This window comes from Protobothrops mucrosquamatus, unplaced genomic scaffold (assembly GCF_001527695.2).
Source record: "Protobothrops mucrosquamatus isolate PMUCROS unplaced genomic scaffold, P.Mucros_1.0 scaffold109, whole genome shotgun sequence".
NCBI classification, from domain to species: Eukaryota; Metazoa; Chordata; class Lepidosauria; order Squamata; family Viperidae; genus Protobothrops; species Protobothrops mucrosquamatus.
This window is the reverse complement of record NW_015386481.1, coordinates 549,602-572,238: the sequence shown is the minus strand read 5'-3', so window position 1 is coordinate 572,238 and position 22,637 is coordinate 549,602. Positions and strand designations below refer to the sequence as shown.

Genomic DNA, 22,637 nt, shown 5'->3' with positions numbered 1-22,637 from the left:
CCTTGCAGACAGCTGGTCATTTGCATCCTTTTAGAGAGCCGTTGAGGCCACTTGGAGGCTTGTCTGTGTCCTCGGGGTCAGCTGAGTGGTGCAAATGGGTGTGGAACTGCTGAAATGAAGAAGGCTCCACACCCATTTGCACCACTCAGGTGACCCCGAGGACACAGACAAGCCTCCAAGTGGCCTCCACGGCTCTCTAAAAGGGTGCAAATGACCGGCTGTCTGCAAGGAGTATAAATCCTTCCATTTCCCCCACCATCCAGGCAGAGCTGAAGAAGCTTCTTGGAGGAGAAGCGAAACATCTTCAACGAAAAAAAAAGGAAGTCCAGTTTCCTCTTGAAAAAACACACCTTTGGGACACCAATCAAGCTTGGTACCGGTACTAGAGCCAGCCAGGAGAGGGTTCAGAGCTTGCTATATCCATCTAATGCAATATTTTCTCATCCTTGGCAACTTTTAAGACACGTTGGCTTCCACACAAAGAATTCCCTGACGGTAACACAATCTTTTTGATATTGGAATTGGGAATGGAATTGGGGATGGCTAGTTTAATGAGGAGAAGGACTCGGGGGTGACATGATGGCCGTCTTCCAATATTCGAGGGGCTGCCACAAAGAAGAGGGGGGGGGGTCAACTTGTTCTCCAAAGCCCCTGAAGGCAGGACAAGAAGTGACGGATAGAAACTAATCAAGGAGAGAAGCAACCCTGGAATCAAGGAGGAATTTCCTGACAATGAGAACCATTAATCAGTGGAACGGCTTGCCTTTGGAAGTTGTGGGTGCTCCATCACTGGTGTTTTTTAAGAAGAGACTGGACAACTGTTTGTCTGAAATGGTCCAGGGTCTCCTGCTTGAGCAGGGGGTTGGACTAGACTAGAAGACCTCTGAGGTCCCTTCCAGCTCTTGTTATCCTGTATTCCGTATCCCAGCCAAAGCTTGCAAGGATGGTTGAAAGAGAAAGAGAGCTGTTTTCTCATGAGCAAAAGATCCTCGTAATCATACCATCCTGGAGGAAACAGTATGGTGGATCTCAGGGGGGCAAAATCCCCCCCCTCCTTTTTTTTCCTGCAAATCCTTCCCCCCCCCCCCCCTCTGTTCCTGCTGCAAAAGCCGAGGCTCCCACTTCTTCCCTGAAGGTGATAAAACGAAAAACTACTGATGGGTGACAGATTGCAAAGGAGAGAAATTGGGGATGCTTCATGCAAATTACCAAATGCCTTGGCTCATCCGATATGCAGATTGTCTCCCTTCCCTTCTGCGCCCCCCCCATCCCATCCCATCCCACCCCATCCCTCCAGCTCCGGAGAAAGGGGGGGGGTGTTAAGAACCTCCTTTGAGCCCATAAATGGCTCCTGCTGAACATCTAAAACACGATCGGGATGGTTTTGAACGTGTCACCCTCGGCGGCTTGACGTGGAATCAATCGTCAGGAAGCGAGGGGGGGGTCCCCAAGTGCTGGGAAGGGGGAGGAAGAGGACGAGGAAGAGGAAGGCTAATTAAAGGAAACCCCCACCCCCACCACCCCTGTTGGTTTGTAAAGTCTGGGGAAAAAAATTTAAACCCGGTCAAGGGCACCCTAGAGGCAGCTAGACTGACCCCGTGGGATTTGGACCCTCAACAGGCGGGACTAGAAGTCGCCATCTCCAGGTGGGCTTTCCTATCTAAGTTAGGATTTGACACCCTGTCAAGAGAAGATTTGGGCAGAGGTCTTCCTTGGGCAGACCAGCGGCCCAGACCAGGGACTCCCCCCCCCCCCTCAGAGGAGGTGGGATGCTCCGGACAGCCCTTCCCTCTCGCCCTTCCCCCGGCCCTCCCCTATAGGAAGGAAACCTATAGAAAAATGTCCTCTCTGGCCACAGGATGGTGCTAACCGATTGGCGAAACGTAGGAAGGAAAGGAGGGCTGACTTGTTTGGGGGGGGGTCACTCCCCTCCTTTCCATATTCTGTTGTCACCCCAGGATTATGGGCTCCGGAATTGCTTCGGAGGGTTCGGCTCTCCGCTTTGAGTTCCCCAACACTCACTCACTCCGCAGCTTGGCCCGATTGTGGAAGGGAGGAGAAAGGAAGGAAGGAAGGAAGGGCCTTTGGGAAGAAGGCAGAATGACAGAGCTGGAAGGGACCTCAGAGGTCTTCTAGTCTCACCCCGCTGCTCAGGCAAGAGGCCTTGTAATATTTCAGACAGGAAGGAAGGAAGGAAGGAAGGAAGGAAGGAAGGAAAAGAGGAGAGGAGGGAGGGAAGGGGTTTTTTTTACGGGTGTGTTTTTAGAACAGGCCTGTTATTTAATTCGATTTTAAAACAAACTATTTATTTATTATCGTGGTTTTTAGTATCGCCTGTTCACCGCCCTGAGTCCCGCAAGGGAGATAGGGCGGTATATAAATTTAATAAATAAATAAATAAATAAATAAATAAATAAAACCCTTCTTCGTTCTATCCTTTCCATCCGCTGGAACCCTGGGGATGCTTCAACCATCCTGAGTCACGGGATCCCCTTTTGTGACCTTCTGACAAGCAAAGTCGGGGGTGGGAGAGGGTGGGGGGGTGGGAAGCCGGCTTCACTTAACGACGGTCTGACTAACTTAGCAGCTGCAGCGATTCCCTTAACAACTGCGCATAAAAACAAACGAATAAAAACATCCAACGCAGGAATAAAAATAAGATAAAAAGATAAAAAGGAATAAATGGAAAGCCGTCCCCGGTGCTCCGTCCTTGCCACACACACACACACCCCCCACCTTCTATCTCTCCATCCCGGCCCGGGCCAGAGAAAAGGGGGAGACGGCTATCCTGGGGGGGGGGGGTTTGAGGCTGAAACGTGCAAATGCAGAATAATCGGGCAGGACTCCGTGTTTCCCCCCCCCCCCCATCGCCTCCGTCACAAAACATAAAAGAGATTTACGGCCAGTTGGGTGTCATCGGAGCCTCGTTTTTTTTTTTTCTCTTCTTCCTGACGCAGTGCAGATCTCCAAATCCTGTTACCTTCCGCGGCAGCAGCAGCAGCAGCAAAGCTCAGCTTGGACAGATGTCAATCTTATCTCCAAAGTCCCAGGGACTGTTTCCTGTTTGTTTTGTTTTTTTAAAGGGGGGGGGAAATGGATTGGCCCTTTGGTTCTGGTTCAGGGGACCTCCCGTGTGGGGTTAGAAATGCTTGCAAAAATAAAAGTAAAAATCAGGAATTGCTTGGTTTTAGGGAGAGGGGGGCAAATGCGTCTCAGCCAGTTGGAAACAGAATGCGGAATAAAGGAATTGGAAGGGACCTCGGAGGTCTTCTAGTCCAGCCCCCAGCTCAAGCAGGAGACCCTAGATCGTTTCAATCAATCAATCAATCAATCAATCAATCAATCAATCAATCAATCAATGAGAATAGAGCTGGAAGGGACCTTGGGGGTCTAGTCCAATCCCCTGCTCAAGCAGGAGATCCTAGACCATATCAATCAATCAATCAATCAATCAATCAATCAATGAGAATAGAGCCGGAAGGGACCTTGGAGGTCTTCTAGTCCAGCCCTCTGCTCAAGCAGGAGACCCTAGACCATTTCAATCAATCAATGAAAATAGAGCTGGAAGAGACCTTGGAGGTCTTCTAGTCCAGCCCCCTGCAGGAGACCCTAGACCATTCCAGACAAACGACTGTCCAGTCTCTTCTTAAAAGCCTCCAGTGATGGAGCTCCCACAACTTCTGGAGGCAAGCAGTTCCACTGGTTAATTGTTCTCACTGTTAGGAAGTTTCTCCTTTAGCTCTAGGTTGCTTCCCTCTGTTTTGAAGACGGGGGTGACCCTACCTCAAAGCAGCCAGTTGGATATGATTTGATGGCCAACAGCCTACATGGTCAATCAGGGCTGCTTGCTGTCTAGCTGTGCATCGCAAAGACACACACACACACAAACAAACAAACAACCTCGTTGTGTAGAAGGATCCATTGCACCTTTCAGGGTTAAAAAAAATAAATGCTCCAGGGCGAAGGGAAGAGTTTTGAGCAAGTATACCTAGATGCCTTCAAGAACTTCCTTCCACCCTCTTGCGTGACCAGCTGTCCTCCCACCCAACCAGCCTCCGTTGCGGTACTCACACATGGGCTTCAGTTGGCCAATCAGCTCTTCCTTGGTCCATTTCGCCCACTCCTTCTTGTCCGTGTTGATGGAGCAGAGGATGGGACCGCAGGGCTTCCCGCAGTCTTCGATGGCGGGGACATTCAGGTAGTGCACCAGCACGATGTCTGGATTCTAGAGGGAGCAGAAGCACAACGGTTGTCACCACACCCCTTGCCTACAAAGAGAAACGCCCCTTGGGTGCAAAAGAGGCAGTCCCCAACTTAACGACCACAGCAGAGCCCAAAATTTCTGTAAAGTGAGTTGTGCCCCGTTGAACGACCATTGCTGTTATAATAATTACTGTTATTATTATAATGAAGCCAGGGGATTCAGCCCAAACTGAAGAAGAGGTTAAATATTTGAGATTGATAGATAACCTTAAACGCATTTCCAAAAAGAAATTTCTGGACTCCTTGAAGCAACAGACAGAACGACGGTAACGTTTTGACAATACCTGTCTGAATTGCAAATAATAATATTGAAATTATGATAGGCTCTCTTGACATAAATGCAATCCAGGCAGACCAACTCTTTTGAATATTTGAAAAAAGCAAAAATCCATGACTGGAAAAAAATCCTGGAGGAAAAAAAAAAAAAAAGAGCCAGGCTGCATTTCTGAGAATGTGAGCGTTTCAGATACAAGAGGCACTGCAAGTTTCTAGTCCTCAAGCCTTGAAAGATTTATTTATTAAATTTATTTGCCACCCATCTCATATGGAAACAATCGTGGGGAGACTTTCAAGATGTGCTTGAAAATACAGGTGATCTTTTAGTTGCTAAGAGAGGCCTGGATGGGATGGATAAAATTTCAAGAGGGTTAAGAGGTGAATTTCAGCATTTACTCCGGAGTAAAAACTGCATTTCAAAATATGCATGAAAAAGGCAATTTATCAGGACCGCAGACAGCTCAGCCTGAATGTTTGCGTAACTCCTATAACCTCTTAAGCTGCTTTTTTCTGCAATAAACTATTTCAGTAAAAAAGAAAAAAGGAAAAAAAAAAGAGAAATATTTCAACTTGGGAGTTCTTCCTAAAAGTTTGGAAGAATATTTTTCAGAAAAAAGAATCCCGCAGCAAAAACAAGCAGCCAAAAACCCTCCATTTCTCTCCCGGAAGTCATTCCCTTCCCAAACTCACCCATTTTAACGACTGCGGTGGAATTATTTATAAAAATAAACAGGATAATGGTGTAATTAAGAATCTTAATGTTTCATTAAGGCTGTTTCCACGGCCTGGCTAACGTTGGCACTGGAGCTGTTTGGCAAAAAAAAGGGAGCCGCTCCGTTCCGGCTGGAAGGAGCTGGTAGCAAATAAGCAGTTGCACTAACGAGGAAATTTTGAATAATGAATAGATGCTCTGAGGCAATTAATTGCTCGTCCTTCAGATCGGCCGGACAATCAAAGGAAGGGACGGATCGAGGGCAAAGGGCCAAAGCCATCAGTGGGGAGACGGGCAGCATAGCGCCCGCTTTGTACCCTCAAACCGAGACTGGCAGTGATTGGAGATGGGTCTTCTCCTCAACTGGCATAAGTAGAGGTGGACCTCCGAAGTCAGAGTAACAGAATAACAGAGTTGGAAGGGACCTTGGAGGTCTTCTAGACCAACCCCCTGCTCAAGCAGGCAACCCTAGACCATTCCAGACAAACGGTTGTCCAGTCTCTTGTTAAAAGCCTCCAGTGATGGAGCACCCACCACTTCTGGAGGGGAGCCGTTCCATGGATCAGTTGATCAGAGTTTATAGAATGACAGAGTTGGAAGGGACCTTGGAGGTCTTCTAGTCCAACCCTCTGCTCAAACATTAGACAAATCTCTTCTCGAAAACCTCCAGTTTGGGAAGGTTATTCAGGGCCAAAAGAAATTTTATTCATCATGTTTGGACGGGGAGAACAATCTCCATGAAGGATCCATAACTCAATTTAAACGTCCTTCATGTTCTCCTAGAGAAGATGGTGGTCACCATCCCTTGAAGACACCTCAGGACATTTACTTGTCCAAGATATTCCTCACGTTCTCCTACAGAAGATGGTGGTCACCATCCCTTGAAGACACCTCAGGACATTTATTGGTCCAATATATTCCTCCCGTTCTCCTAGAGAAGATGGTGGTCACCATCCCTTGAAGATACCTCAGGACATTTATTGGTCCAAGATATCCCTCACGTTCTCCTAGAGAAGATGGTGGTCACCATCCCTTGAAGACACCTCAGGACATTTACTGGGACGAGATACTTGCCCTGTCTTCAAGGACAAGATTACAAAGGAAACTTTGGATAAACCATGGTATCCAAAGCTCACCGGAAGTGTTGATCTTAGGAGACCTGGTTATATTTAACCGATCTTTCAATGCGATCTAGACCCATTTTCAAATTTTCAACGGCCTGAAAATGAGGCACCATTGAACCGACGGTGTTAAGAGTGACGGCATGGTGAGCGTTTAACACATTTCTTACAGCCGGCGGTGTTATTATTGCGCCTAGATTGTTTGTTTTCTATAATTGATGCCAAGTGAAATCTATTTCAGGAAAATAAACTGATTAGGGGATCTGGATTGGGGGCCCAGCACATCAAAGGCCAGAGTTAACCCCCACCACCACCAGCCCTTTTGAAGGGAGGATTGTCTCAAAATTGGACCATAAAGCAAGCAAATTACCCCAGCGTTGGGATGAGAGACAGAAGGGAGATGAAGTAACCCATCACTGAGAAATAATTCTGAAAGGTCCCAAAGGCACGGTGAAGATCCCAGCTCCTTGCTGGCTTGTCTTCGCTTTTATTTTAATGGGCATTATTAGAGATGTATCATATTTATCGGCCCATTATTGTGAATTAATGCTGCCCCTGAACACCGTTATTTCAAAAAGGCCATCGAGAACCTCACCCCAATCAGCTTTTACGAGATGGAGACACCTCCTCGTTGGCAGGTGACGCCCTTGGTTGACTCCCTGGGAAGACAGAGGCTCCATCGGCTTCACAGCTGTCGGGCCAAAAAGCCCACATCTGTCTCTCCCTCTCTTCCTTTCTCTCCGGATCCTTGAAAAGGGATGACTAAGGGGTCCCAACTCACAACTCTTACCCAGGTCGGTTTATAAAAAGCGTATCAACTATCTTCTAAGTCAGGACATCTGACCGTATCTCTAAGTATCAAACGCTCAAATTACAAGAACTTAGAATCACAGAATCCTAAGGCTGGAAGGGACCTTGGAGGTCTTCTAGTCCAACCCCCTGCTCAAGAAAGAGACCTTCTAGCATCCAGGACAAATGGGTGTCCAATCTTTTCTTGAAAACTTCTGATGATGGAGCACCCACAGCTCCGGGAGGCAAGCTGTTCCATCCATCCATCCATCCATCCACTCATCCATCTGTCCATCAATCTGTCCATCTGTCCATTTATCATCTCTCTCTCTCTCTCGTCTGTCTGTCATGCATTATCTATCTATCTATCTATCTATCTATCTATCTATCTATCTATCTATCTATCTATCTATCTATCTATCTATCTATCTATCTATCTATCTAATCTATCTATCTATCTATCTATCTATCTATCTATCTATCTATCTATCTATCTATCTATCTATCTATCTATCTATCTCTATTATCTATTATCCATCTGTCCATCCATCCATCCATCCATCCATCCATCCATCTCTATCAGTCTATTTCTTTCTATCTTTCTATCTATCTATCTATCTATCTATCTATCTATCTATCTATCTATCTATCTATCTATCTATCTATCTATCTATCTATCTATCTATCTATCTATCTATCTATCTATAATCTCATGGAATCATGGAATCCTAAGGCTGGAAGGGACCTTGCAGGTCTTCTAGTCCAACCCCCTGGTCAAGGCAGGACACCTTAATATTATCCCGGACAAATGTCTGTCCAATCTCTTCTTGAAAGCTTCCAGGGATGACCTTCCAAGATGGAACCCCCAACTTAGGGACTCTAGATCAAAATTCCAGCTTTTGGGGCAGAAACCGTCCAGTGGTGGAAAATCCAGAAATCAACCATAGCAGAAACATCAGCCAGCCAAAAGCACCCATCAACCGGCCTTCGATTTTGGAAGGTGGGCACCACACGGACCCTCAAAGAATAGAAACCGGAGAAGGACGGAGAGCTTGCAGGCCGTTCATGTATAATTCAGACTTGCCTCTAGTGATTAAAACAAGCACCACAATTAGCAATCGCCTGCCCGAACTGTCTGCCTCAGCTTCTTTCCGTTAATTAGTTATTTGGATGGTCTTGTTATGTTGGGGGAGACGCAATTCCCACAACAGTCGCATCCAAAAGACGCTTTGACACCAAAGGAGCCAGTTGTTGGAAGGAAAAACACAACTTCCTCACTTGCCCTCAATAAGCTTTTTTGTTTTTCCCTAAAAAAAATAAATTAAATTAAAATTCCCCTCCACCACCAGAGAGAATTCCCCATCTTGCCAGGGATATTAATATTCTGCATTTCAAACCTCAAGCCGAAGACACAATATCCTAGCCCAGCGCCAGGCGGAAAAGAAGATCAGGCTTTTGTCAGTGAATTCAAAAAAATAATAACAATGGGGGGACCTTTGGAAGGCACCCCAGTCCTTGCTTTCCACAAGTTATGCCCGTGTCTACAAAACTCTAGTATTCCCTAAGGTGTAACAGACACACACCCCGCAACCCCTCACATTCACAAGGATTCGTGCAGTCATCCAAAAACTGTTGCAAACAGGAAAAGAAATATCTTTTGGTGCTCTCTGAGCTTGGCTGTTTGCAGACGTTTCGTGACCCACTATGTAACATCATCAGTGTTGGAAGGGAGTGGGGAGTTGAGGAGGAGGAGGAGGACGAGGAGGAGGAGGAGGAGGAGGAGGAGGAGGAGAACTTGGCACTCTCTAACCTTGATGGTTTTCTTCCAAAGGAGAAGAGAACAAGATTTGACTCCTGGGCTACCACCTAGTTGTTCCAAAAGCTGCGGGTTGGGCTAGATGACCTCTGGGGGACCTCCCGGCTCCACAATTCTACCTTTTTCACAAAAGTACTTCTGCTACAACAGATACCCCCCCCATTCTCGCACCCTCCCACGCTTTCCTTTCTCCCCCCCCCCTAACCAGCCCGTTTCGCGTTCATCTCTCCGATATTTCATCCTGTCTTTTCAGCTCTGCTTCGTTCATCCATCAAAATCCTTTCGAATTTCCCTTCCATCTTCTGGGATATTAGCTCTCCCTCCCACCTTCCCGGGAGCTGACAGTTATAAAATGAGGACTTACAGGAAAGGGGAGTGACGGGAGGGAGGGGTGGGGTGGGGGGGTCTTCCTGAATGCAAAGAATAGCAAGGAGACCCCCCACCCCACCCCAGACCCCCAATATTCCTCCCCGTTTTTATAGCAACCATTTACAGTTAAAATGGCCCTGAATAAAGGGGACTTAAGACTCCGGTCCTCATGAATAAGTCATAAATAAGCATTAAAGAGGGAAGCAAATCCGATACCAATGGATTGTACAGAGAGTCCTTGGCTTACGACCACAATGGAGCCCCACATTTATGTTGCTAAGTGAGACATTTGTTGAGTTTTGCCCCATTTTACGTCCTTTCTGCCCCAGTTGTTAAGTAAATCCAGCTTCCCCATTGACTTTGCTTGTCGGACGGTCGTAAAAAGGGGACATTGTAACCGTCGAAAATGCGAGTCAGTTGCCCAAGCGTCTGAATTGTGATCACATGACCCTGGGGGGATGCTGCAATGGTCGTAAGTGTGAAAAAGCGCTCCCAAGTCCCTTTTTTTCAGCGCTGTTGTGACTTCAAACGGTCGCTAAACGAACGGTTGTAAAACGAGGACGGACTGTATCTCTGAAACCAATGGTTTAATGACCATTCACCAAGTCAGAGGACATCCGGAAAGAGTTTCCCAAATCTCTGCCGGAATGGATTTTCTTTGGCGGGGGCTTAAGGCCCTCGCTGGTGAAGGACCTGCGTTCGAATTGCGAAAAGCTGCTTGTGGGCTGATAAAGTGGGAAGCCGCCCCCAACAGCTGTTCGAAAGCCGCTTGCAGCTTCATCGATGTTAAGTGGCTAATAAATCAAACCGGGGTTTGCACAGGTTTCTCCCGCAGCTCCAGTCATTAATCTCACGGAAAGAAAGAAAAAAACCGCAGCGGCAGTGCTGGCCGCTTGTCAAATGGAGGCACCTTATCCAGAATGCAATAATGGTGCGTAATTGTGCCCCGAATTACATGGCGGAGGAGCGAGAAGCTCGTAAGGCTGTTCTGCTCCACCTGGGGAACCAGCTCGGGCAAGCCGCCATTGCTGGCTTGTTCGACGCAGCCTTTTTGCGCCTGTTTCCTATCCGATATTAATCCCGGTTAGAGCTTTTTTTCCCAAAATTTGGGAAAGAGCCGGAGAGGCCAGGCGCAACGCGGAGTCTTTTGAGAAGGAAATAATCCTTGCAAGGTTATTCCTTTTTATTATAAAACCCACAGAGGGTCAAAAAAGTCAAAATGGCGGCGGTCACAAAAGACCGACGGAGTTTAAACCGCACTATGCTCGACTTCCTTTTTCCCCATCTTGAAGGCCGCCCCGACTGGAGAGTTTAAAGAAAGAAATTCCCATAGGCCGTGGAATCCTACAGCTGGAAGGGACCCTTGAGGGCATCTAGTCCAGCCCCCTCTTGGGACAGGAATGCAGGACGCTTCAGAAGGGGATGACCTCCAAGGTCCTTCCTTCCTTCCTTCCTTCCTTCCTTCCTTCCTTCCTTCCTTCCTTCCCTCCCTCCCTCCTTCCCTCCTTCCTTCCTTCCTTCCTTCCTTCCTTCCCTTGGAAGCCCTTGATTCTCCTGCCAGCTGTCCTCTTTCCTGGTCTTCGGCATGCGCCCCCCACCCACCAGGAACTCCCCTGCCCCCCCATCCTCCACCAGGGTCTCCCTGACTTTGCCTCTGACGCGGAAGACCCCCACCCCTGGCCGTTTCCCCCTCCCCCAGAAATGCCAGGGTCACAACCGCAGCCCCCCCCCAGTGGCTCTTTCCTCCAGCAGGCGACGGGACAATAGAGGCAGCTGAACAGGAGATATTTTAATTTCAAAGCTGGGCTGACATTCACCCGGTGCTGGAAGGTTTATATCAACCGCGGCTGCCACGGGAAATCCAGCTTTTCGAGGCAGAGGCTGCCAGCTCTTATCTCTTTGCTAGCTGGCAGTTGGGTTTCCCTTCACGACTGGCTTTAACCTTCCTTTCCTTTTTTTCCTTCCCTTTCTGATACCTTCCCCGGTGCAGAGGAGAAGGAAAGAAAAAGGGGGGAAGGGGGAAGGAGCTGAGCTGAAGGTGTCAGAAGGGGGAGGCTGGGTGGGCCTGGCGGGGGGAACCCAGAGGAGCGGATTCTCTACTTCCTCGTAAAGCCAGATTGACAGAATCCTGCAAGTTTGAATGCATCTTTCTTTCTCCCCCCCCCCGTGTCCTTTATACCGCCCAAGAAACTAGGGAGGGTCTCTAAAGGGCTTCTTGCCCCTTCTGTTATCCATCCGAGGGCTATTTCTCTCTCCGTTATCTGTCCATTTCCTTGGCGGCAAATAATAATAATAATAATAATAATAATAATAATAATAATAATAATAATAATAATAATAATAATAATAATAGTAATAATAATAATAATAATAATAATAATAATAATAATAATAATAAAGTTGGAAGGGACCTTGGAGGTCATCGAGTCCAACCCCCTGCCCAGGCAGGAACCCTACACCATTTCAGACAAACGGCTGTCCAGTCTCTTCTTAAAAACTTTTCCCGCTTCCTTGCAAGTCTGAAAGTACCCTTCTCCCACGCTCTCTTTTACAGGCTGAGAGCAAGACAGCAGGAGATCATTGAGGAAAACGACACCCTTGGTTGCAGGTCGGGAGATGCTAATATCCACACCTCAGGGTCTCCTGCTTGAGCAAGGGGTTGGACTAGAAGACCTCCGAGGTCCCTTCCAACTGTTATACTAGGTAGGACTTTAACTGGGAATTGAAGTCCACCCATCTTAAAGTTGCCAAGATTAGAAACACAGACTGAAACTCTCTCTCTCTCTTTCTTTTCCTTCCTGTCTTCCTGTCTTCCTGTCTTCCTTCCTTCCTTCCTTCCTTCCTTCTCTTTTATTTGTCTCTCGCATGCACTTATCTTTCTTTTTCTTTCTTTTTTCTTTCTATTTTTTTCTTTCTTTCTTCTTTCTTTCTTTCTTCTTTCTTTCTTTCTTTTTCTTTCTTTCCTTTCTTTCTTTCTTTCTTTCTCCCTTCCTTTTCTCCTTTCTCTTTTTGTTTCTCTCTTTCTTTCTTTCTTACTTTTCTTTTTCTTTCTCTCTCTCTCTCCCACTCTCTCTCTTCTCTCTTTCTGTCTCCTTCTCTGCTTCTCTCTGGGTATGTGTTTGTGTGTGTGTGTGTGTGCGTGCGTGCACAGCCACACTTGTGAGTGCATTTTCTATCAGCCAGAGTGACAGCAGCAGCCAGCTTCTGAAACGCCTTGCATGCCAGCTGTTTCTGAAACACAAATGTTGGCATGTCAGGAACGGAGCAGGAAATGGGATCGGACAGGGGTTGTCAGCGTGAAGGATTCCCGCAGCAGCTGTCACGAAACACCCGTCTCCCTTCAGAGGAACAAACGGGGGTCCCTGAAAAGGGGAAGGGGATGAGGGCCCAGAGCAGATCAAGGGTGGGCCTTCTCGGGTGAAAATGAAAAACGGAGGAGGGGGAAAAGGGTTCCCCAAGTGTAGGGTTTTGTGTGTGTGTGTGTTTGTGTGTGTGTGTTTGCTAGCCTTTACAGGTAGACCAGACAGGAAACATGACCAGATGGGCTAATTCTACTTTATTCTAAGCATACAATAACAGAATCTTGCAAGTCTAATACTGCGAACGTGGAACAGAAAACAGAACAACCGAGTTGGGAGGGACTTTAGAGGTCTTCTAGTCCAACCCCCTTGTTTTAGTTGGGGAAGAAGAGAAGGAGAGGATTCTGCTTCCACAGCACTTAGGAAGAATGGGGCATCTTTTTATAATGGGAAGAGTGTCAAGCTAAGACTTTCCTTCTTTCCTTCCTTCTTTCCTTCTTTCTTTCCTTCCTTCCTTCCCTTTCCCCTCCTTCCTTCCTTCCTTCCTTCCTTCCTCCCTCCCTCCCTCCTTCTCTTTTCCTCCTCCCTCCCTATCTCTCTCCTCCCTCCTTCCCTCCTAAAAATAAGGAAAGAGTTCCTTGTCTGTTTGCTAGGGATCCCCTGCCAGTTTCCCTGTACCGGTCAGTTTCAACAACTTAAGGACCCACCTTAATGGATTCAAGCAGCTAATTTTTTTTTGTCTGGGTGGGCAGAAAGCAGTGAAGGAATAAACAACCCCGCCACCTCACATCAACACCCCCTTCTGCTCCTCCTCTGGGCCTTGAACCCAGCTCTGGATTCTTGCTCAGAGGAAAAGGAGCCCACCTCCTCATTTGCATGCCTTTGAAAAAGGGGAAAAAAAGAAAAAAGAAAACCCAAAGAACTGATTAGAAGTTTTAATTGTTTGCAGCAAACTCCAGCAGGCCTAAAGCCGATTGGCAGGCCAAGGGCGTTCAACCCCTCGCCCGCCGTAAAAGCTCCTTCCCAAATCCTAGACTTAATTTATCCAAGAACTTGTTACGGTTCCCTCTGTGCAAACCAAATGAATGGGGCTTTTGACGGCATTTACCGGCTAATAAATTACAATGCTCTGAAACCATTAGCCGCAAAGTAAATTGTTTTAATTGATCTGAACTTCTCCCGCGACCCCCAGCGCTCGCTCTTCTGCACGACGCCTTTTGCAAAAGACCAGAGAAGGAACCGTTTGCGAAGGGAGCCAAAGAGTCAATTAATCTCTCTTGAAAGCAGTCGGTTGAGTCAGGTTTCCAAGGATGCCGGGCGGAAAAACGTCTCCCCAAAGGGCCAAGTGGAGGTCCTCGAGGGAGGGGGGAAAGATCAGACCCCTGAGAGGCAGCAGCCAGAAAAAGCGGCTTTTTCGGAGCAAACGGCTCTAACATAGAAAAGAATAACAAGAGTTGGAAGGGACCTCGGAGGTCCTCTAGTCCAACCCCGCCCGGTCAAGCAGGAGACCTTACACCATTCTGGACAAATGGCTGTCCGGTCTCTTCTTAAAAGCCTCCAGTGATGGATCACCCACAACTTCTGAAGGCAACTTCCCTTCCACTGATTAATTGATCTGGGATGACAGAATAGCAGAATAACAAAGATGGAAGGGGCCTTGGAGGTCCTCTAGTCCAACCCCCTGGTCAAGCAGGAGACCTTGTACTATTCCAGACAAATTGCTGTCCAATCTCTCCTTAAAAACTTCCAGTGTTGGAGCATCTACAACTTCTGGTGGCAAGTTGTTCCACTGTTAAATGTCAGGAAATTCCTCCTTAGTTCTAGGTTGCTTCTCTCCTTGATTAGTTTCCATCTGTTGCTTCTTGTCCCCCCCTTCAGGTGCTTTGGATGGTAGATGGGACCCCCTCCTCTTCTTTGGGGCAGCCCCTCAAATACTGGAAGATGCCATCATGTCACCCCTAGTGTCTTCTTTTCATTAAACGAAAACATCCCCAATTCCTGCAACTGTTCTTCGGATGTTTTATCCTCCAGGCTCCTAATCATCTTTGTCGCTCTTCTCTGCACTCTTTCCAAAGTCCCACCCTCTTTTTTTTTTTAATTGCTCCCATCCTGTCCCATCTCCATCGTGACTTTGTCTTTTTTTTTTTTCCAGACCCCAGGAGACAGGAAAAATTGGAATTCAGCCGAGATAGAGCTGAAATGGGGGGGGGGGATCACGTGGTTCCTCTGCTCTGTTTCTAACTACGAGGTTGAACGGGCGTGCAATCAGTCTCCCACTGTGCCGTGACTATAAGAGAAGGGTCTCCCTTTCCTTCATCTCTCCCTTTGATGGACAACTTGCCAGCCCCTTCTATCTGGAGATGCTGGGATGAGGGTTGTGCATCTTAATAGCAAGACTCCTCCAAGCCTTGCTGGTCTCAAGGAGCCCACAGGAGATTCATTTCATTGCTCGACTTAGCTGGTTTTCATGCCTCAGCTTTCATCTCTCTTTCAGCAAAGATTTTTGATGGTGCACCAGGCATTTCTCTGTATTAAATTTGTGCCCCATGCGAGGCTGCAGAGAGACCCGGGGCGTCCATGGCCAACTGCGGTGTGTTTTCCCTTCCGCAGGGTGAGCAGAAAGCCAGGTTGGGCTTCAAAGAGACAGGAAGGAGTCCAGAAAATATCCTCCATTTTGTTCCTTACCTAGCTAAGTCATATATTTCAATCAGACAGACATAAATGGTGATTCTAGATTTTGGCTTACTTCTTTAAATCAGGTCAAGCCAACTCAAGTCTCAACTCTCCACTCAATCTTCAACTCAACCTTCAACTCAACTCTCAACTCAATCTTCAACTCAATCTTCAACTGAACCTTCAACTCAACTCTCAACTCAATCTTCAACCCCAACCTTCAACTCAACTCTCAACTCAATCTTCAACTCAAACTTCAACTGAACCTTCAACTCAACTCTCAACTCAATCTTCAACCCCAACCTTCAACTCAACTCTCAACTCAACCCAACTCAGCCTAACTAAAGCAAACCAACTCAACTCAATCTTCAATTCAACTCAACTCAACTCAAACCAAAAGAATGCAAAACCACCCACTCCAACCAAACCTATCTCAAACCAAGCCACACCAACTCAACCCAACCCAACCCAATCCAATGTAACTTATCTTGGGGCTCCATTGTGGTCGTAAGCCGAGGACCACCTGTATCCAGCCTCTTCAATGAAAAACAGCCCAGCACTTTTCAACGAAACGTCTTCCTGTCTGGAAATTTTTCCCCAACTTCCAAGCAAAATTGACTTTTTTTGTAATTCACGTCAATCGTTTCTCATCCCTTCTCCTGGGACCACCGAGTTTTTTGTGGGCCGCCCTCCCTTCAACTCAGCCCTTTGGTGTGTTTGACTACACAACGAAGGGTGGCTGTGTTCCTGGCAGGCTGGGCCACTCCTAGCCAGAGGCTGTGATTTTCTTCATAAAACAGTTGCAAAAAGACACACAAACACACACACACAAATCCCGAAAGCTGTCAGCAGCGTCAACCATAACAGCAGGGCGAGCAGGAAACAAAAAAAAAAGTCTTTTTTTTATGAGCATGTAATTCCCTCCGTCAGTGTTTCGCTTTCCAAAGACACAAGCCCTCCTAATTAGATTGTGCATTTAATTTCTCGGAGTGCGTTGTGATCGGGTTGCGACTCTGCCCTAGATAAAGATATTGATTAAGAGAGCCAATTCTGGAAGGCTGCGTTTCGCTGCGTTGGGAAAGAAAGAAAGCCAATTAAACACGAGTTTGAATTGCAAAACTGGCTAGCTGGTCTCTCGCCAACTCAGGGAACCATCCGACAAACCCTCATCCACGGGACACGGGAACCTGGGCAGAAACATTTATTTATGTGTGCCTCCCCATACAATTTATTTTGTTTGCATTTATTTGTTGGTATCCTGCCATTATTATTATTATTATTATTATTATTATTATTATTATTATTATTATTATTATTATTATTACTACTACTACTACTACTACTACTATTATTATTATTATTATTATTATTATTATTATTATTATTATTATTATTATTATTACAAATATTCTGTTATTCTATAATCCCAGATCAATTAACCAGTGGAACTGCTTGCCTCCAGAAGTTGTGGGTGCTCCATCACTGGAGGTTTTCAAAAAGAGACTGGACAAGCTTTTAACTGGAATGGTCTAGGGTTTCCTGCTTGAGCAGGGGGTTGGACTAGAAGACGAGGTTCCAGGGAAGGTCGAGACAAGACTAACTAACTAACTAACTTTACCAGATCCGAGAGGACGAACTCGTCCCCCAACCTGATCTTCTGGAGGTTCCAGGGAAGGTCGAGACAAGACTAACTAACTAACTAACTTTACCAGATCCGAGAGGACGAACTCGTCCCCGTTGGACTAGAAGACCTCCAAGGTCCCTTCCATGATTGTCTTATCTTTGATATCTCACTGTTGCACCAATTCACTCTGTTTGACCCTCTCCGTGGTCCTGAACCAAGGAGATTCTTTGCAGCTGATGGATAAACAGCGGGAATCTTCTGATGCCCAGCCACATCTCTCATCTTTCCACTCCAGTTTAAAAAGTGCATTTTTACTTCTGAAGGGCCAACCATTTCCTCTCCTTCCTGGACTTCTGCAGGCTGGCTTCAAACAGGAAGTAACCTCCTGCGGATCTCTAACCAAAAGTAGAACGATCTGGGCTTTTCCAAGGAGAATCTAGGATCGAATGAAGACCACTGACGAATAATTGGATTGTCGCTCTTGTGTGGATGGCTGCCAACTCTGGGTGATGTAAAGGAGGAGGGGGGTTTATTTGTCCTGGCAACTGAAGTGAAGGCTGTGGAAAAATAATACCCACCACGCGGTTCCTGCCAGGGTTAGGCCCAGAGGACAGCTTAATTTGGGCCGTAAATTTTAGGACAATTGGCCCAAGTTTCTACTATTTTTTTTTTCTTTTGGCTTTCGATTGAGACATCCCAACACATTTTCAGTTGGATAAAAATTGGAAGGAGGAGGAGGAGGAGGAGAAAGAGAGAAGAGAGAAGGAGGAAAAGTAGATGGGTAGGAGGGCCTTCCATCCTTATCTCTCCTCCCATCCTTTCTTCCTTCCTCCATCTTGAAGTTTGAAGTTTGAAGTTTTATTGCATTTATATCCCGCCCTTCTCCCAATGGACTCAGGGCGGCTTCTCCTTCCTTCCTCTTTTTCATTCCTCCCTCCCTTCCTTCCTCCACATCTCCCTCTCTCCCTCTTCTCCTTCCTTCCTTTTCTTTCTCCCTCCCTCCCTCCATCTTTTTCCTTCCTCCCTTCCTCTTCTTCTTCCTTCCTTTTCTTTCTCCCTCCCTCCATCCATCTTTTTCCTTCCTTCCTCCCTCCCTCCCTCCCTCTCTCCCTCCGAGATGAAACCCACCTGCTGGTCCTGCCAGCCTGCCTGAATGGAAAAGTGGGGTCTCCCCTGCTCCACTGACCCAGGTAGGGGCGCTCTAAGGGAGCCTAAGGGGGAGGGGCAATCCCGAAGTCAGACTTGCCGTCTTGGCCCGGCCCAGCCGGCCCCACGCCCACCCCCCGGGGGAATCCCCCTCCCCAGAAGCCACTTAAACCGCTTAAACAACCAGCCGTAAAACTGAACCCACTCAAACTCTCCTTCCTACGACTTTAGGCGTCGGTTTAGTATTTTTCATTTTTCACCTTTTTTTTTTTTTTGCAGATCTGAACGATTTCCTTCGCTCAAAGGCCCATAAAAAGCCGCTCCTCGGGAAGACGGCGATATATCCCGGCCTGCTCTCCTAAGTGCGGAGAGATTTATAGGCCTGTATTGGCAGATTCAGACATGCAATTCACAACCCGAAGCTTGGCGTGATTTAGCGGGTTGGGGGCTGCAATCGAAATGGAGAGGCAGGGGGGGGAAGTGGCTAGAAAAGGACGCCTTTGGAAATGGGGGGGAGGGAATCCCAAGAGGCAGAACTCGGCTCACAGCCGTTCGTTTAGTGACCTTGGAGGTCATCCAAACTAACCCCTGCTTAGCGCAGAAATCCCTCCCTACAGCCTTCCGGACAGATGACCTCTATGGACCAGCTCTTCGGGCAGAGGTTTTTCCCAGCATCCCCTTGAAACCGCCCCCTCCCCTTATTTCTCCTCTGTCTCCTGGAGCGACCCTCCGCTCTTCCGCCTTAACCTCCCTTCCTGGGGCGTCCCCCTCTCCCCCCACCCGTCTCCTCCAATTAAGCCCCAAGCAGCGGCCAAAAAGAGAAAGAAAGAAATTAAAAAAACGGGAGTTAATTTGTAAGGCCAGCCAAGGAGAGGCCCTCTCTGAGGACCGCCGTATAATGAAGCCACTCGGCCTGTTTGCAAAACAAATAGATAAATCAATGCTTCAATTTGCTTTCTCTGCCCCTGGTTGTTTAGTGGCTCCCAGTTTGGATGCCGTAAAAAACAACAACAACAACAACTGAGTTGCAGGCATGCAAATGGCAAGGGGTGGGGGTGGGGGGGCAACCTTCTGAATTTGAGCAGTGGGCTAAATCAAGTCAAGCCCCCCCTTCCCCCTTCCATAAAAACCTGGAGTTGACGGCATACAGGAGGAGGGAGGGGCTCCGGTTTGAACCAGATGCCCCGGGGATGGCGTTCCCAGTGTGAAACTGGGAGACACTGGGAGAAAGCTGAGTGAACTCTTCCAAAGATACAGTAGTATCTTTGAGAGCAGAACCACGGGGTTGGAAGGGGCCTTGGAGGTCTTCTAGTCCCACCCCTCCCTGCTCAAGCAGGAGAGCCTCGACTGTTCAGGATAAATGGCTGCCCAATTTCTTCTTGAAGACGGTGTTAGCTGGCTGGGGAGGGAGGGAGGAAGGGAAAGGGAAGGAAGAAGAAGAGGAGGAAAGGAGAAAGGACGAGAGAGAGAGAAAGAGGAAGGAAGGGAAAGGGAATAAAGGAGGAGAAGGAGGAGGAAAGGAGAAGGGGCGAGAGAGAAAGAGGAAGGAAGGAAGGAAGGAAGGAAGGAAGGAAGGAAGGAAGGAAGGAGGGGAAAGGGAAGGAAGGAGGAGAAGGAGGAGGAAAGGAGAAGGGGCGAGAGAGAAAGAGGAAGGAAAGGAAGGAAGGAGGGAGGGAGGGAGGGAGGGAAGAAAGGAATGAGGGGAAAGGGAAGAAAGGAGGAGGAGGAAAGGAGGAAGGGTGAGAGAGAGAAAGAGGAAGGAAGGGAGGAAGGAAGGAAGGAAGGAAGGAAGGGAAAGGGAAGGAAGAAGAAGGAGGAGGAGGAGATGGAGGAAGGGCGAGAGAGAAAGAGGAAGGAAGGGAGGGAGGAAGGAAGGAAGGAAGGAAGGAAGGGAGGGAGGGAAAGGGAAGCAAGAAGAAGGAGGAGGAGATGGAGGAAGGGCGAGAGAGAGAAAGAGGAAGGAAGGAAGGAGGGAGAGAAAGAAAGAAAGGAAGGGAGGGAGGGAGGGGGAGGGCGTCTGAGCTCACGCCCGGGCGTGTTGGGGCGCCTGCAAAGGGTCTTCCCAGCTCCCCCTTCCAGACCCCGCAGCAGCAGGAACGACGACTGCAGGCCTGCATGAAGGCGGCGAGGGAAGGAAAAAAAAAAAAGCGGATTTCCCTGCCGGGGAGGCCAAAAGCGGCTGCTTGCGCCGTCCCAGAAGGGCGCCAGGGGGCGCTGTGTCTTCGGCGAGAATGTCCGGCGAAGCGAATCAAAACGGTTTTTTCCTCCAGCCGCTTTTTGCACAAAGGGGCTTCCCGGCCGGGGGGTTTCCCAAGCAGGGGAGGGGGGGCTTCCCGAGCAAAGACCGCCCCCCTTCCCTTTCGCCTCGCTCTGCAGTGTCTGCAATGCATCCGCTTTTCACGGCCTGGGGGGTGTGTGTGTGTCACTGTTTGAACCCTGAGCAGCAGGAGACACGTGTCGGCGGCTCTCCCGTGTCTTCCGTGGGGCTGGATGAGAAAAGAAGGGCGGGGGGGGGGCGTCGTTGAGGACTACCCGCGTGTCTGTTGATTCAACGCGGGGGGACAGGGCTAAAATGCTCTCATTTTTTTCCCCCCCAGCGATGCTTCAAGAGTTTGGATTCCTCTCCTTCTTCCACCAGCCCCGGAGACGGATTTCATTTCACAATGCAAAAATAAAATAAAATAAAAAATCGACCGCTGGAGATATTGATTCTTTCTGCACAGCTTCGTGTCACTTTCTTTTTTTCCCTTTTGCTCCCGCTTCCCGGGAGAAAGAAAATATTCCCCTTGCGCCTTATTTTTTTTTTTTTTTATTTTTTTTTTGACACAAACGGTTTGACATTTACCTCCGGTGGATGCCAACTCGACAAAAATAGCACAACGGAAGAGATGGCGGTTCATTCCAAGGCCTGGAGATTTATTTTTTTTAAAAAAAAAATCACCGTTTTTCTAGCCTGCTTAGAACGTAGAACATAGAAGAATGGAGCTGGAAGGGACCTCGGAGGTCTTCTAGTCCAGCCCCCTGCTCAAGCAGGAGAGCCTAGACCATTTCAATCAATCAATCAATCTGAATAGAGCTGGAAGGGACCTTGGAGGTCTTCTAGTCCAGCCCCCTGCTCAAGAAGGAGACCTTAGACCATTTCAATCAATCAATCAATCAATCTGAATAGAGCTGGAAGGGACCTTGGAGGTCTTCTAGTCCAACCCCCTGCTCAAGCAGGAGAGCTTAGACCATTCCTGACAAATGACTGTCCAATCTCTTCTTAAAAGCCTCCAGTGATGCAGCACCCACAACTTCTGGAGGCAAGCAGTTCCACTGGTTAATTGTTCTCCCTGTCCTGAAATTTCTCCTTAGTTCTAAGTTGCTTCTCCCTTTAATGATCTTCCATCCATTGCTTCTTGTCCTGTCCAGAGAAAAGAGGGGAGGGTCCACCTATTTTCCAAAGCACCTGAGGGCAGGACAAGAAGCAACTAGGATAGAAACTTATCAAGGTGAGATCACACGTACAACTAAGGAGAAACTTCCTGACAGTAAAAATTGAACCAAATATTTGACACATCCGGTTTCTTTAGAGCAAGCTCTGTGCATTGTCTCCATCAGTAAAAAAAGAAGAAGAAAAAGAATTAATGTCCAATTATCACTTCTAAAATTCCAATATTCCTCCTAAATTCCCAACTAATCCGAGAGATCATCAGCCTAATCATTTAAGGTAATTATCTAAAAAATCTAATTTGTCCTCTATTTCTGAATATAATGAGTTCCCGAGCGGATCCAGAACAGAGCAATGGTGAAAAAGTAACAGATGTGAATAGGAGAAGAACGAAAAGAGAGAACGAGAGGGAGCAAGAGAGAGAGAGAGAGAGAGAGAAAGAAAGGAAAGGAAGAAAGTAAAGAAGAGAAAGGAAAGGAAGAAAGGAAAGAAGAAAGAAAAAGAAAGAAAGAAAGAAAGAAAGAGGAAGGAAGGAAGGAAGGGATGGAGGGAAGAAAAGAAAGAAGAGAGAAGGAAAGAAAAAGAGAAAGAAAGAAAGAAAAAGAAAGAAGGATGGAGGGAAGAAAAGAAAGAAAAAAGAAAGAAGGAAAGAAAAAGAAAAAAGAAAAAGAAAAAGAAAGAAAGAGAAAGAAAGAAAGAAAGAAAGAAAAGGAAAGAAAGAAAGAAAAAAGAAAAAAAGAAAGAAAGAAAGAGAAAGAAAGAAAGAAAGAAAGAAAGAAAGAAAGAAAGAAAGAAAGAAAGAAAGAAAGAAAGAAAGAAAGAAAGAAAAAGAAAGAAAGAAAGAAAAACAATGCAAGGAACATAAGCAAAAAAGGAAAGTTAAGATTTAGGCTTAATCTTTGCCCAAAGCAAAGTCTTAAAAACCCCTTTAAGGCCCCCAGACCAAACGGCGCAGGCACATAGTACAGAAATATGCAGTACTGTTATGGGCAGATTCAGCCTAAGATCCCCCCCTCCAAAGTCTTTGAGGTTCCCCCCCCCCCGGGGAACACCCCCTGCAAAGGGGTTGCGTAATTCGAAGGCAGCTCTCCAAAACCCCGGAACCCCCTCCCCCCCCCC

At 47.3% G+C, this 22,637-nt stretch overlaps 1 protein-coding gene across 1 annotated transcript in view; it reads right to left on the bottom strand.

Annotated features, from left to right (window-relative positions):
- Window positions 1–22,637, bottom strand: part of CAMTA1 (calmodulin binding transcription activator 1) — a 234,807-nt gene that overhangs the window by 23,365 nt on the left and 188,805 nt on the right. Inside the window, exon 6 of the mRNA XM_029283484.1 lies at window positions 4,072–4,225. Within this exon, the coding sequence (XP_029139317.1) occupies window positions 4,072–4,225 (154 nt within the window). The remainder of the gene's footprint in view (window positions 1–4,071; window positions 4,226–22,637) is intronic.